The sequence below is a fragment of the Lathyrus oleraceus genome, chromosome 7 (genome assembly GCF_024323335.1).
Source record: "Lathyrus oleraceus cultivar Zhongwan6 chromosome 7, CAAS_Psat_ZW6_1.0, whole genome shotgun sequence".
In the NCBI taxonomy this organism is placed as follows: domain Eukaryota; kingdom Viridiplantae; phylum Streptophyta; class Magnoliopsida; order Fabales; family Fabaceae; genus Lathyrus; species Lathyrus oleraceus.
In genome coordinates this window covers 457,929,798-457,944,779 of record NC_066585.1, presented here as the reverse complement: position 1 = coordinate 457,944,779, position 14,982 = coordinate 457,929,798, and the positions used below count along the sequence as shown (strand labels likewise).

At 33.9% G+C, this 14,982-nt stretch overlaps 1 protein-coding gene across 1 annotated transcript; it reads right to left on the bottom strand.

The window, feature by feature from the left end:
- Positions 1-2,664: 2,664 nt before the first annotated feature.
- On the bottom strand, positions 2,665-12,363 carry LOC127100545 (flowering time control protein FPA). Its single transcript, XM_051037763.1, has 6 exons — positions 11,850-12,363; positions 8,908-9,153; positions 8,042-8,122; positions 6,885-7,813; positions 4,983-6,363; positions 2,665-3,060 (listed from the first exon to the last, which is right to left on the bottom strand). Exons 1-5 carry the CDS (start codon positions 12,141-12,143, stop codon positions 4,995-4,997), a joined length of 2,919 nt encoding a protein of 972 aa, XP_050893720.1. The 5' UTR covers positions 12,144-12,363; the 3' UTR covers positions 2,665-3,060; positions 4,983-4,994.
- Positions 12,364-14,982: the final 2,619 nt, after the last annotated feature.

The following is a 14,982-nucleotide window of genomic DNA, read 5'->3' as shown; positions in this document are numbered from 1 at the left end:
CAAGTCATTTACTGCATTGAATTAGTTTCAGTGTTTCTTCTTTTCCTTGTGTTTCGATTTAACAATTTAATTTCAGTAATTATTCACAATTTCCATTACATTTCGACTTTGATGTCAAACTTATTTTAAACTTATTATTTACACAAATATGTCCTGGGATTTTTTTGAGTTTAATCCCTTAAATAAAATGAAACTTATTTTTTTACCAAATTTCACAATAAACAGGGAGTTTCTTCGTACTACTTGCAGAGATTGCATTGAGAAAGGAAATAGATGTTTTTTCTTTTTAATTGATCATCATTGAGAAAGGAAAGAGATGCTTTTTCTTTTTAATTGATCATCAGATGGAGCTTGCAAAATAAAAACCTCCAAATCCTAAAAGATTTTGAAGGTGGAATATTTTTTGATCAAATCCAACGCCACCAATCATTGCAGATTTCCAGTTTTCTTTTGAACTCAAACGTTGATTTGAGGTTGAGCACTCTCGAAGGAGATTTCTTCCAAATCCTGTTGTCCGGTCGAAGATCGAAAGAAATATGACAGTTACAAATAATGACCTATAAAGAGGTTGGGATTGTGTGATTGTAATTTGAAAATTTTCAATTTTGTTTAGAGATGAAGGCGATGACCCGAAGCTCTTTCTCAACCAAGGAATCCCCTATTCCAGGAATCAAAGGGGCGTCACACCAAGAGTCATACCAAAAATTAATGTTGCTGCCATTTCCAATAATCCAAGTTGACTTGTCTCTAATCGCAGATATCTTGTTCTTGACACTAGACTAAATAGAAGAAAATATGTGATGTTTAATAATATTGTTCTTCCTCAAAACACATAGCCTAAGCAGAATCTCTTAGAGCTCATCCGAGTTGAGAAGGTCCCACCCAAGCTTTAACTTTGTAGCCACATTAAGAGTGATCAACAATCGAAGACCCAAACCTCCTTTAGAATTTTTCTTATAAATATCCTTCCAAGCAACAGTAACAACTTTACTTTTGGTTGTTTCTCCATTCCAGATGAAGATTCTAGATGAAGATTCTAGCAGCACACTCCAAATCCCTAATCAGAGCAACAATCTACACATATATCGACATTGAATGAATGAACATACATTGAATTATTGGTTTAACAAACTCAACTCAGCTAACAAGAAAAGAGAGGAAATAACCTTCCTAAGAAGTGAATTTGTTGGTCACTTTATCTACTATATGGGTTGGAGAAACTTAGCTTTGCGACTTCCTTTAAAGATAGGCACTCCAAGATAGTTGAAAGGAGTGGTGTCAATGTTATTCGCAGCTAAACTTTATCACGTGAATATTAAAAATTATGGTACATTTGATATGTTGACACCAACAAATTATATCAATACATACACCTATGCATTGTTCCCTGTACTTATATGGTGAACAATTTTTTTTAATTTTTTTTTTAATAAATAATATATATTATTTATAAAAAAGTTAAAAAGTTATATTTGTAACCCAAATATAAGATATCAAATCAATTTTATTATTGCATTAATCAAATATATATATATATATATATATATAGGGTTAGGATCAAATGACACAAAGGTGTCAAACTTAATAACATGACAATTCCGATAACTCTTCACCCTATGTCCGTATAAAAAATTGAAAGCTATTATTATATAGATCACATTTAAAAATTTTCACGTCAATAAAAAATCATTTGACATATTAAAGAGAATGATAAAAAAATTAACAGTTTTCATTAAGTTTTGTAAGATGTTAGTTTTTATATTTTTCATTAACATTTCAAATAATAACTTTCAATCCAACAATGAATTTTATTATACGAATATGATAAAGGATAATTGGAGATGTCATATTACTAAGTTTGAATATATATATATATATATATATATATATATATATATATATATATATATATATATATATATATATATATATATATATAATATATATATATATATATATATATATATATATATATATATATATATATATATATATATATATATATATATATATATATATATATATTATTTTGACGCATTAACCAACCTTATTTATTTTTTGATGTCAGACACTTATTAACCAAATTATAAACTATATTAATCAACTTATTATATTTAATTAATTAATTTTGTTTATCCAATTAAAATTATTTATTTTTGTCAAGACACATATTAACCAGACTACAAATATAGTATTAACCAAATTTGTATATACTATTATAACCAAAGTTGTTTCCGAAGAAGAAAATATAAAAATGTTGAAAATCAAAATTATAAATTACACATTTGTGAACAGAGTCATATACATTATAACATTTTAGTGTCAAAATAGTGTTTTTGTATTTTATTTGCATATAATATTGTTATTCTCTACAATTATCTCAGCTCCCAACTTTTCTGCACAAATTAACTACATTTCTATGTTGAATGTGATGAGCTTCAAATCTTGGAACCTAAACGAGTTTACATTTCTATGTCGAATGTGATGAAGTTCAAATCATGGAACCTAAATGAGGTGATATCTCAATTGTGTGCAATAGAAAGAGAGGCCAAAAAAGAATAAGACGAAAATTGCTCACTTAATTACTATCTGACAATAAGAGAAATAATAAATTAATGAATTATATATAGTTTAGAAACAATGTCATATTTACAAAATTTGGAGTGAAAGTAATAATTCAAAGATTAATTTGATGGTTCGTTCCAATTTTAACAGTTACAAGGAAAGGACAAAGTAACTAGAGAGAATCGCAATCGGTTTCCAATTGAGATGGAAAAATGTAATGTGATTGAACAGAAACAAAAATAAATAAATAAATCAACTTCCAACTGACAGATTGGTACTATTAAAAAAATTTAACTTTTATACATCATTTATGAACTTAAAAATCAAAAATGGTTAGAGAACGAAGAGAGTAAGATTTTAGAATTCCCAGCCGAATTCGTCAATAGTTGTTCGTCCCTTTTGTCCCCTAGCGTACAGGCGTCTCTCTGACCACAGAGCCTACGCGTCCATTCATTTGGCGTACAAAATAGTAAACGAATTTTTTTTTTTGCAAACCTGTCAACAATAGTTAAAAAAGAAATCTCGTTATTACGCAGAAACTATTTTATAATGTAGGCAAAAATTATTGACTAGATAGTTATGTTGAAATGCGTAGAACCATTGATAATTGACTTTATTATTTTTTGACGAAAACTACTAAGAATTCTTAAATCACATCCCAGTGCTACAAACTCAATAGCAAATTTGATACAAAGCCCAGATTTAACAAATTGATTTGTATATACACGGAATTGAACCAGATTTGTTTCGTTTACTTTTTGGTTCCCATGAAAACAGATATTAGTAATTCGGAGTTCATCTAAAGCTATGTTTACTTTTCTTTCAAAACTTAAGTTTAAATTCTCCAAAATGATACAAATCAAGTCACTTGAGCTAATATACCAGATTTTATAAGCAGGCGTATTTCTTATGCGCCTCTTTAGATTTAGAATTATTCAAATGTGCAAACAGCCAAATAGAACATAGTGAAACCTGGTTGCCAGAAAGAATCTGAGTCCAAAAATAGTTTCCTAAAAACAATGAGACGTCGTAGCAGATTCAATATTTATCTCTGTCATCTGATTTGAGAATTTTAAGGGTGCGTTTGGAGACAGGGTTTAGAGACATGGGGTTTACGCATTCAGAACGACCATTAAGAACGAACATCAACTGCACTAAAGACTGAACAGGATGCAAACATGAGGAGCAATTTCGATTTTACTTATCAGTTTATTATTATACAATCTGATACACTCTTATTTTTCAAGTTTTGTAAAATCTATTGAAACTGGTTCTGTTAATTTTCGCAGGGAAAGCTTAATCAATAAGTTTTATAAAACACATGGTCTGTTAACTTAAGTTGCCCTTTATATTTAGGAGTTAAGAGGTTTAATTTAGCACATTCCGAAGGTATCAACATCAATAATGAGACTACCGACGTGAATGTTTTAGAAATGTCCTTAAATTTTTGGAGTGCGCTTGGGACTTTAAGTTGGAAAAAATCGCTCAAACGTGTTGGAAAATTCATTAGGATTAGATTCACAGTCACTATAAATTGCAGTTGGCATTATATTTGAGTAAACAATGGTGGCTTAAATATACAAATTTAACCTGAGCAAATTATCTTCAAATAGTCTTCAGAAGCACATTACATAGTGGAAATTACAGCTCACAGTAAAATAAGAGCAGTGTTCAAGACTCTATGCCGAGAGTTTATGTCACAAACACAATATTGTTATCTATGAGCATGTTCAACCAAGATGGTAAACTAGAGCAATAATATAAACAAAGAGACAATATGACGTATATCAAAAAAGAAAATGAACAGAGCATATGATAAAACTCAAAGCATAATAAATCTAAATTAATCACAAATAAGATGACACTGAATAGAGTAATTGCTACAACTATAGTAGGTTATATCTATGTGAAAACCATAGGGATTGGTACAGAGTTAATGTTTTGAAATTTGAAACTCAGTCAGGTTTAAAACAGTTTAACCAAGGACAGTACTGTAGCAAAATTAGTTTTTGTAAAATTATGTGAAAAGATGCAGACCAAGTACATTGTTCAATTCTCCTCACACAACTTTGGACAACAGTTCCTATCAAACGTATTAGTCTACAAGTGCTTAAATGAATTTTGAAGGCTCTAAATTCTTATACTTAAGAAATTTATACTACTCAAGTATATGGTTTACATGATGCAGGTTTAGAGCCCGCAGATCATTTACACTAACAGTTGCATCAAGTTATGTAACCCGAAAGTCACATGTAATACAGTTAAGTGTTTCTGACATAAAATGAATTTGGGAGAAGAATGTAAATATGGTCAGAATTTCTGTTTGTTAAAAGATTCGGCTTAGGTGAGTGAATAACAGGGATGATATATAAAGGATATCACTAGTTCAAAAGAATTAACTATGGGATGTTACTTACAGAAAAAAATTATCATTGTTGAACTCCTGGCCCATGTTCTCCTTGTGTTTGCTGCTGCTGTATTTGGAGTAGAAGATTGGCAGCAAACTGTAATGTTGACTGGTATCTCTGGTTCTTATCAGCCTCCAAATCTGGGGTGCCTTGACTAACTCCAAAGGCGGGATGTTGCTGAATGGGAGGATTAGAGTTTGTTTGGTCTGCTGTATATTGCATGACAGGTTGATGCTGAGGATTTGTACTGCTAGCTTGACTAGATAAGGCAATAGAGTTATTGGGCTGCTGGAAGGACTGGGGTTTACTACTAGGTTGTTGGAAAGCCTGAGAATTGTATAAGACAGAGGCATCACTTCCCGGCACCACACCAAATCCTTTCTGAGAATTGGGGGGAACCTCAGCTTGATACTGATGACTGAAATGGGGGGATGCAGGTACCTGTCCACTTTGACTAGGTGTCACAAAATTTGACATGTGTCTAGATGAAACAACTCCTTGCTGTTGCTGGCTAAGAGTATTGTCTCGAGTATGAGAACTTCCAGAGAACACTTGGGAAGTGTGACCAGGAGCTGATGCTGGTGGATAAGGCTGAAAATGAGTATTGTGATTGTTATACATATTCCTAAACTGCTGAGGTGGATGAATGGATTGATCTGCAATTTGATGATCCTGTTTCCATAATTGAGATTGGTTTCCATCATTAGGAGCCACAGGAGGAAATGGAGGCCTTACAGTTGAGGAGCCTACAGCCGACTTGGCACCATTAGTAGCAGATGATTGCGCATTTGTTGGAAGAAAAGAAGCTAAAGTCGCAATAAGCTCAGGTGTTAATGCGACTCCAGCTTGAGACCCAGAAGCAGTATTTGGAGCATAATCTGGAGCTGCGGATTGAACTGAAGGCCCACCTATAGGTGGATATACTTGCTTAGCAGGAAGCTTAGAATCTTCATGCAACATTCTGTTGTAGTCCATGGGCAAAACCTGATCATCCTTTGCAGGATTCATATCATATTCAGCCTGTGAAGGAGGAAACTGCTGCATATATTGATTTGGCGATGGTGTAGGCATTTGTGAAGAGTGGTGCATGGGCACACCATTTGGGACTGGTGCAAACTTGAGAACGACGCCATATAAACGTTCAGGTCCATTGACTTTCAAAACTTTTGTCAGGAAATCAGAAGGAGGTACCAAGAACAAAGTTGTATTGCCAAATTTGGCAACACCAGCACGGTTTTTTGCACCAAGGTAGCGTAAGAATTCAGTGTACGCTGAAAAATCATCTTCGCTATCAGGCAGAAAGAAAACAATCTCAAAGTCAATTGCATCAGCATAGTGTTTTGCGAGTACATCCAATCCCGTCCTAGCTGAGCAATCAACAACTTCCGGACTGCAGTAAAAGGATAAAACAAACTTCAATACAGCCTCCAAACAAGATCCTAAAGACAGGTATACCTTTTGACTGCTATGGCAAGACAGTTTTCAAGGAAAAAGTAAATGGGACCATTTCTAAGAACTATGGGGCAATTGCTTATATTTGAGAAAACACAGAGCTTGTTGGTTACCTTATTTACCAAAAATAAATAAAGTTATGAATAGTCTTTTTTAAAAATAAAAGTAAGGAGCAATAAGAACAGCATTCTTCCTAATGATACAATGTACAAATTTATACTAGAAAATCTAGCTTGAAGCACAGGCAAATAAAATTCATAAAACCTACATATTTCCCTAAGAAAATATATCATACGCTAATGAAATACCATTTGTTACGAGAGTTTTCCAGCAATAAGGGAGATGGAGACGTAAAATGCAAAAGAATTCAGCAGAAAGAAACTTATTGGAAGAAAAAGGCCTCTTTCATATTTACCAAATTAAATTAGAACATAAAAAAACCATTAAAAATATACTCACAGCTCTGCCCCTATCCCTTTCCCTATAGGGATGCATCTAGCATGACAAACAGGAGATCCTCCTTTTGCAATAAGTCCACGCCATATATGATCCATATCACCAGGTTGGACAGAAGGATGGACTCCACCTGTTATCCTTGTGCTTCCTGGACCAAGAATACCCCTTCCATGAATGTCACCATATGGAGCATCATCATTAGGTAATGTAGCATCTATCCTAGACCGCTTAGAATCTCTTGAAATGTTGTTTACGTCAAGTACATCCCATGCACCAGAAGCTGATCTTACAGGAAGCCTAGCACCCGTTGCAGGAGAAGAAAGCAACCCTGGTGCAGGAGGAGATGGCCTTTTCCAGTTTGGACCCATCTTATTTGTCAAGCTACTATCCTGAAATTGGTGTAATGTACTGCTCTCGTTAAAATCAGGGCCAGAAAAAACAGATTCTGGACCAACTTGTGGACCAAAAGGCCGCATTGGCATGTTTGGACCAACAATACCGCCAGTTGACAACTGTCCAGGAAAATTATTTGGAATCATAGGACGATTATGACCAAATAAATCCATTTGTAACGGTCGATGTGGATGCTCATTTAGGAATAAATCAGGTCGTGGCCCTTTACTACCAGGATAGAAGCCAGGGTAATCTTTGCCGTGTACCTGGTCACCGTTTGAATAATTGATTGTTATGCGAGGATCATTAAAAAGGCGTCCTTGGAGGCCCTCTTTTGCACGTCGGGCTTCATCAACACTTCTAAATTCAACAAATGAATAATGCCTTGAAGGAAAACTCCTGATTCTCTCAATTTCACCAAATAGAATCATGGCATTGTGTAGCATTTGCTCATCAATCTGAACATTGGGAGGATAACCAATCCACAAAATATTACTGGGTTGACCATCACCCTTCCTCCCCGTTTGAGGTTGTGAATTCTATTGACACGAGAACAATGTTTTATAAGTAAAACTAATAAAATTCAAGATACCATTATAAACAAAACATCAGCCATTATACAAGTAGGTGCATGCAAGTCTTAACAGTGTATGGTTTTTCAAATGGCAACACATTAATCAAACAAGGCAATGACAAATGACAAATAGATGAACAGGAATAATGCACAAATCACATCCAATTAGATGCACATAGCACAGCATTCTCACCAGTGGCCTTTTTTGTCCAGAATAGAAATCAGTAGGCCCTAAGCTTTTTCCTTGGAATTGCCCATGATCAAGCAATTGATCCTACAGAAAATATTAGACATAAGAAATATTACTAGCAAAGAAACAAAAAAATGTTAGGCAACCCCTCTTGGTTAGTGGAATAGTCACACTAGTGAGAGAATATAATAGGTTACAAATATTAGGGAGGGAAGACTAGAGAGGCTTGTCTTCAGTACTGGCATAAAAATTAGGGAGGGAAAGTTCCAGGTCTCTCCAATGCCCGGATGTACTAGAGGTTTCTCTCAATGAACATCATTTTTTTCTATATTCCGAAACAGTAGCTAACATGGAATCCACCAATTTCTAAAAAACATCAATGAAAAAGCAATTGGAATGAAACTAATATAATACATCCAAAACGCTACTGACCAAATAAGAGAAACCTTACAATACAAGCAACCAAAGTCAATTTTAAAATGTAAAAAGCTTCACAAAAAGGTAGTTCCCTTATATATGAATTATAGATCCCTTAACATCAATGAAAAAGCAATTCGAATGAAACTAATATAATACATCCAAAACGCTACTGACCAAATAAGAGAAACCTTTCAATACAAGCAACCAAAGTCAATTTTAAAATGCAAAAAGCTTCACAAAAAGGTAGTTCCCTTATATATGAATTATAGATCCCTTAACATTCCAGTATAAGCTGATTTCAAAGAACCACACCCCATTAACCTGATTGAAATTATAGATCCCATCCTACCATGAGATATTAGGATGTGCGTATGACAATAAGTAACTAATTAACATGAAGGAATTTGAAGAACACGAAACAAAATCAGCATTCTAGGGTACAGACTTACTTTTCTTGTAGAATTTGAACGGAGGAAGTCAACACGAATATTTTCCCCACCAATACGTTTTCCATTCATGATTTTCATTGCCTGAATAGCATCGTCCAGATTGAAAAATTCAACACATGCAGTATTTTTGTCTCTGAGGAACTTGTAATCCTCAATTTTACCAAATTTACGGAAATCGGCTTCTAAGTCTTCCTTTGTAACAGCTGGGTTAATGCCACCCACCCAAAGCTGTTTACATGGCTTTGCCTGGAAATAACAGCATTTTTGGGTAAACACACTCAGATATTTCTAAAGAGAAACAAACAAGTTACAATCAAAACAATAAGTTACTACTAAAGGAACATTATAAATTTGCTTCAAGATATTCAAAGGCAGCCATCACTTCTTAAAACAGTCAAATTGTTGAAAAGAAATTCATATCCTGAGGTGGCCAAGAATAAATAAATAAAAATGGGTAGAAAAGGGACACTGTGGCATCATTGATCCAGATGGTCAACTCCACCTAGTGCAAAAAGGCTATACATATTACATACATAGTTAAGGAAATTATGTGGCTACATTTATGGAAAAGAATTGAAATATATAAGGTCCAGTTCTAGCACAAAGTACTGTCCCTGCAGAGATTTGAAAAGTAATAGAATAGAACTAGGGTTGGGAGAGACAATAATGCAGAATGGAACAGAATAGCACAAAGTACTGTCCCTGCAGAGATTCTAGCACAAAGTACTGTCCCTGCAGAGATTAAAATATCTAAAGCCAACAGAATGTTGGGAGAGTTTGCAACTTGACTCTCTCACAAGAAAAGAACTAGGGTTAATTGATTCCTGGAGTCACTCATTTGAAAGGTAGTACAGCGGCCCTGGTAAAAAAGAAATCAGTTGTCTTACTGCCGATTTGAGGATTAGTTCCACAGCGGGCCCAACGGACCTAAGCCTTGGGAATACATTAATACTCTGTTGGAAGTCAAAGATCCTAATTACAATCTAAACTTTTTTTGTTGCCAAAACTGAAAACAATCAGCAACAACCTTGAGAACTAGAATCCCTTGAGTGTATGACTGACTGTCCAATACTATTTCTACTATAACTTCTACTATAATAATATTAATATACAATTGTGTTTTCTTTTACTGGTTATCAGGTAATAAGAAGATATAACGTATTTGCAGCTCCACAAATAAATCCCATAAATGAAATTATATCTTCATCAAATCCTTCGGAAATTTAAAGCACCTTCTACTTAAAACTATTTAATAGAACAGCAGGACTTTAAAAAAAAAACGGTGCTTGTTATAATTAAATGCCAGGTTGCTAATTAGATTTGGTATTACTGTATATGAGCACATTTCATGGATACTTAAGCTTGATTGTTGTTCATGGATCAATACCATCAGTGTTATTTTTATTTGTGTTTTACTTTTTTTACATTCAACTTGTAGTGTTTGAGGGAATAAGATTGTTTTGACGGTAGGTACTGTTTGGATTTGCCCAGTAACGCATGATCTCTGGAAATTAGTCTGGCACGTGTGAAAAGATAAAAAGGTGAAACCAGCTGTAGTTAGACGGGAAAATTTAGAATATATAGATGAATTATCCTTCACGTCAGATTAAATGTGTGCTTTTCTAATTAAGCCTTATTTACAGCAATTTCAGACCCAGAATGCATCATTTCAGATGATCTGAATTATGTTCTCTAAATCTACAAATTTCTTTCAAAAAATACATACAACTTTTTTTAATTGGTTTTGCACAAAGTTGAATCCGGCGATAGATATTTTTGGTAGATTAAATTGATTAGTATTAGGGAGAAAAACGAAAAACAAGGCTAGGTAATTTGGCATTAAACACTGTTTGTAGTTGTTTAACGTTTTATGCTAATGATAATTTACATCCCCTGCACTTATTTCTGAATTTATGTGAAATCTGAAGGGTGTTCAAATACTAATCCCGTAGAGAATTACTGCGTTGAGGATATTTTGAATCGTCAAGATTCACAAACAAAATGTTCAATTGATGGGTTTCGAATTCTGCTCTACGAATGGTTACAACTTTCGACAACTTTCAACGTGATGACAACTTTTATCGCAATGACAGATTCTGCACTACGAATTGTCACAACTTTCGACACAATGACAATTTTCAACGAGTGAATTGAATTCATCAGTTACACATACACGAAATGCTAAAAACTTCGGGTGGAGTAAGTTCTCATCTTCATAAAACATTTTACTTCTTCGTTTGAAGAAACAACGCGTAATAAACCAATCACAAAACAAGCTTTCAAAATCCCTTTGAGATGTGAGGGATATAATAATATATAAAGATTTATATATTTATATTCATTTATATCCATAAATGTAATTAAACAATAGAATAGGATTTAGATTGCTAAATTACCACCGGTTAAGCCAACAAACTGTGTACCAATCCGAATTCGATAATCAAATAATCGCACCTAAATTGAAAAGTTCTTCGATATTGTAATTGTTCCTTCGATTTTAAATTAATCCAACACATTAATTTTTATATTTGCATATGAACATGAATTTGAGTCTGAAATTGTATCAAGTAAAATTGAGAAAGGCGTGCCCTATTAGATCTAAATCCAATCATGATTAACGAACGGCAATCGAAACATACCCTAATTTTTTGGCGCAAAACGTGATTCTCAGGGTTTCATCGTTGAATTTGACGTGTATTGAGAAAAATACGAAAATCGAAAAAACTATGGATTCGGTTTGAGCACTGAGAGTGCACGCCGAGCAATTACGCAGGCAACGATGAAAATTGAAGGAAAAAATACACGAAAACACTGAATCGTATTGTAAAAAGAATAATCGAATTGTTGAGAAAAAACAAGAAGATTAGATTAGAATAAACATTAATAATACATGAATCCGAAGGGAAAGTGAAATTTAAGAGAGCGCAAAAGTGAGAACGAACCGGTCTAGCAAACTCAATTTTCAATGAATTGCCGCGAAAATGGAATCCTTGAAGCGCGTTTTTAGCGGCTTTTGCATCTTCAACGCGTTTGAAGAAGACGAAAGCGTAACTGCGAGCGGAATAAGAGGTGACGCTATCGAGTGCGCCGTATTGAGCGAAAAGGTTCATCAGATCGGAATCGGAAACATCCGGCGTTAGATTTCCAACCCATAGGTTATTGGAAGGAGTCGCCGATTCCTCGGAGTCTCTGCCGGTTTCATGTAGTGGCTTCATTGGTTTCGTCGGAAGCGGCATTGCGATTGAGAAACCCTAGAAGAAGTGTGCCTCTACGAACGTGACCAGATTTCGAGAGATTGGGAATGGAATTTTGGAGCGGGGAAGAAACCCTAGAAGAGAAAATGAATGTTTGGGATGTGAGGGAGAAAGAGAAAATGGATTTGGATTAGGATTGAGGTTAAAATAAATAAATGCAAACTTCTCTTCCTTCATTCGGTTTTCTATTTTTTTTGTTTGACCAGTTCATTACTTTTTCCTTTAAATTATAAAATTTTGTTGATATGCAGCGAAAAGATATTCTAAATATTAATGATAAAAGTTTAATAGACTTCGGTGTAAATAAATTTGAGATGATGGTCGAGTAAAAAACTGCCAACATATTAAATCATTGGATAATGCTAACTTTTAAGAGCTAAATATAATAAATAAGTTTTGGAAATGTGTATTGAATTTAATATAAATTTATAATTAATTATTTTATTATTTTTTAATAGGATTTTTTTATTTATGATTTATTTAACATGTAAGTTAGCATGACCCTAAATCATTTTAAAGTATTATTACAATTTAATGGAATACACGCGTTTATCTTTTTTTATTACATAGTGAGTCGAAGGCAAGGAAAAAGAAAAGAAGTAATATCATTAGTTTTAGGACTCATTTGTTTTGATTTTTTTTTTAAATGATTTTCATAATGTTACATATTTTAATGTAAAATTTAAAAAAAAAAATCATAAAAGTTTTAAATAAAAATTTGGTTTAAATAGTTATTCTTAAAATGTTATTTTAGGTATTTCATCATTTTATCGAAACTTTTTTTGGATATCAAAATTTCAAAAAATCATATAATTTTGAAGATATTTTAAATAGTTTTTCATAAAAAATCATTTTTGAGATACAACTTTTTGAAAAAAAAATGTGATTTTGACTATATTTTGATCTTAAATAATGTATATTTATGTTATAGAATGAACAATTCAATCTTTTAATTTATAAAAAATAAATTAGAAAAACTTGTAATATTTTGAAAAACATTTTTGTAGAATCCATTTTCAAAAATATAAATAAAAAATTATTTTTTTAAAGTTAAAACAAATTCGCCCATATCAGATTCCAACAAATTAGTTAGAACGGTTGGAGCTTCGTTTTGTTGATACACTCTATATTAGTTAAGGCATCAGCACATAAGGTAGCATCTATGTAAGTATGAGTCGTTGTAACAATTTTGTGGTCCGTTATCAACTTCTTGATTTCTCTAATCAACATCAAATAACTAGTATTACTACATCCCTCGTCCTTAATGACTCTTACCACAAGCTCATAATCCACATTAATCTTCACTCTCCTCAACCCTAAACTCTTAGTAAGTTTAAGCTCTTCAAAAACTCCTCAACAATGATCAACATTGCACTACAATTCTCCAAATGCTTGGAAAACCACCAACTCAATTACCTCTCGCATCTCGAATAATTCCCCCACAACCAATAATATTGTACTTTTTACTTGCTCCATCTGAGTTAAGTTTTACCATATTATCCGAGGGCGACTTCCAATCAATGATCCTACTTCTCACTTCACTCCTTATTACTTGCACTGTCAACTTTTTCGCTTGCTCATAATCCTTTTATCTTTGAAAGATATAAAAGGATGGTTCACTGGGTCTCACATAATCTTCATCATGTTGTTCTTTATTTCTCCACATCCAAATTGCATGACACACAATAGCTCACACACTCCTCCAATTTTTGATTCCATTTCCACGATAATTCAAGTTGAGTCTAATCCAGTTCTGAAGATCAAAGGAAAAGAACTCGCTGAAAATACTACTTGGAACTATACTCTTCCAAATATGTGTGGCTGTTAGCTGACCAATTTCGGCCAAAGAAGGAAATAATTTTGACTAAGGAACCCGTCGGAACAACATCGACATGAAGGTGAATAAATCCATGGGTCGACATTTAGAGTCCCTGGTCGAAGTCGAAATGCCTGAATGGCGAGGGCGATCATGGACAATCAAAGAACGTGGGTAGTTATCTACAGACATGGGGGAAGTGGATTGACACGTGTCATCATAAGATATGTTCGTAACCCCCAAACGGTTACTTTTTATTAGTATTTAAACAAGTGTTAGGGATGATTTTAGGGGTGGTATTTTTAGCATTTGGAGTAAGAGTAAACTTGAAGTACCAAAGCGTTTACGAGAAAAGAGTCATCTCCCTACAAAAATGTACATTTGCCTCCACTTACATTCATAAGTCATTTAATCTTGCCAAATTTACCTTTACTTTCTTGCTTTACTTTTAATACATTCCCGTTTGTCATACTTTTTACTACATCTCTAACTCATAAAGAGTTACATTTATACCTTTTTAACTTTTTAAAGATATTGCTTACCAAAACACCAAACGCTCAAACACTAAGTCTAGAACTTTGTAGTCGGTCCTGCAAGTAACCCTCTCATAGGACGGCTAGAGATTATTGACGAAACAAAAAATTGGCACGCCCAGTGGGACCCCGACAGTGTTAGGTGTATGCAATTGCACAGTGGCAAAATTACGTCTCCTAGACCACACGAAGAAATGTCTTTGGCAGGAGACACGGCGACATCCCAAGTGGTCGATGTCAGCTCTAGCGTGGCATCAACGATTTCGATAGCATTTGTAGGGACAATTATGATATTGTATCAGCCACAAATGCTGACACCAACAACCATGGGAACTGTTGGGCAACATATGCCCAGTTTCATGGTCCTTATGCACCGAACATTATGAATGTCGACTGAGTTTATGACAAGTATGCATAATCTCGGTTCGACTTACATCGACACCTCATCATCGACATTCCCCTGTTACCAGGG

Excerpts from the sequence above, each read along its gene's own strand:
- LOC127100545 (XM_051037763.1), bottom strand. The coding sequence starts at position 12,143 with ATGCCGCTTCCGACGAAACCAATGAAGCCACTACATGAAACCGGCAGA. Across the intron at positions 8,123-8,907 it reads GTTCAAATTCTACAAGAAAA|GATCAATTGCTTGATCATGG; the intron begins GTAAGTCTGTAC and ends TATTTTCTGTAG. Across the intron at positions 7,814-8,041 it reads CTGGACAAAAAAGGCCACTG|AATTCACAACCTCAAACGGG; the intron begins GTGAGAATGCTG and ends TCGTGTCAATAG.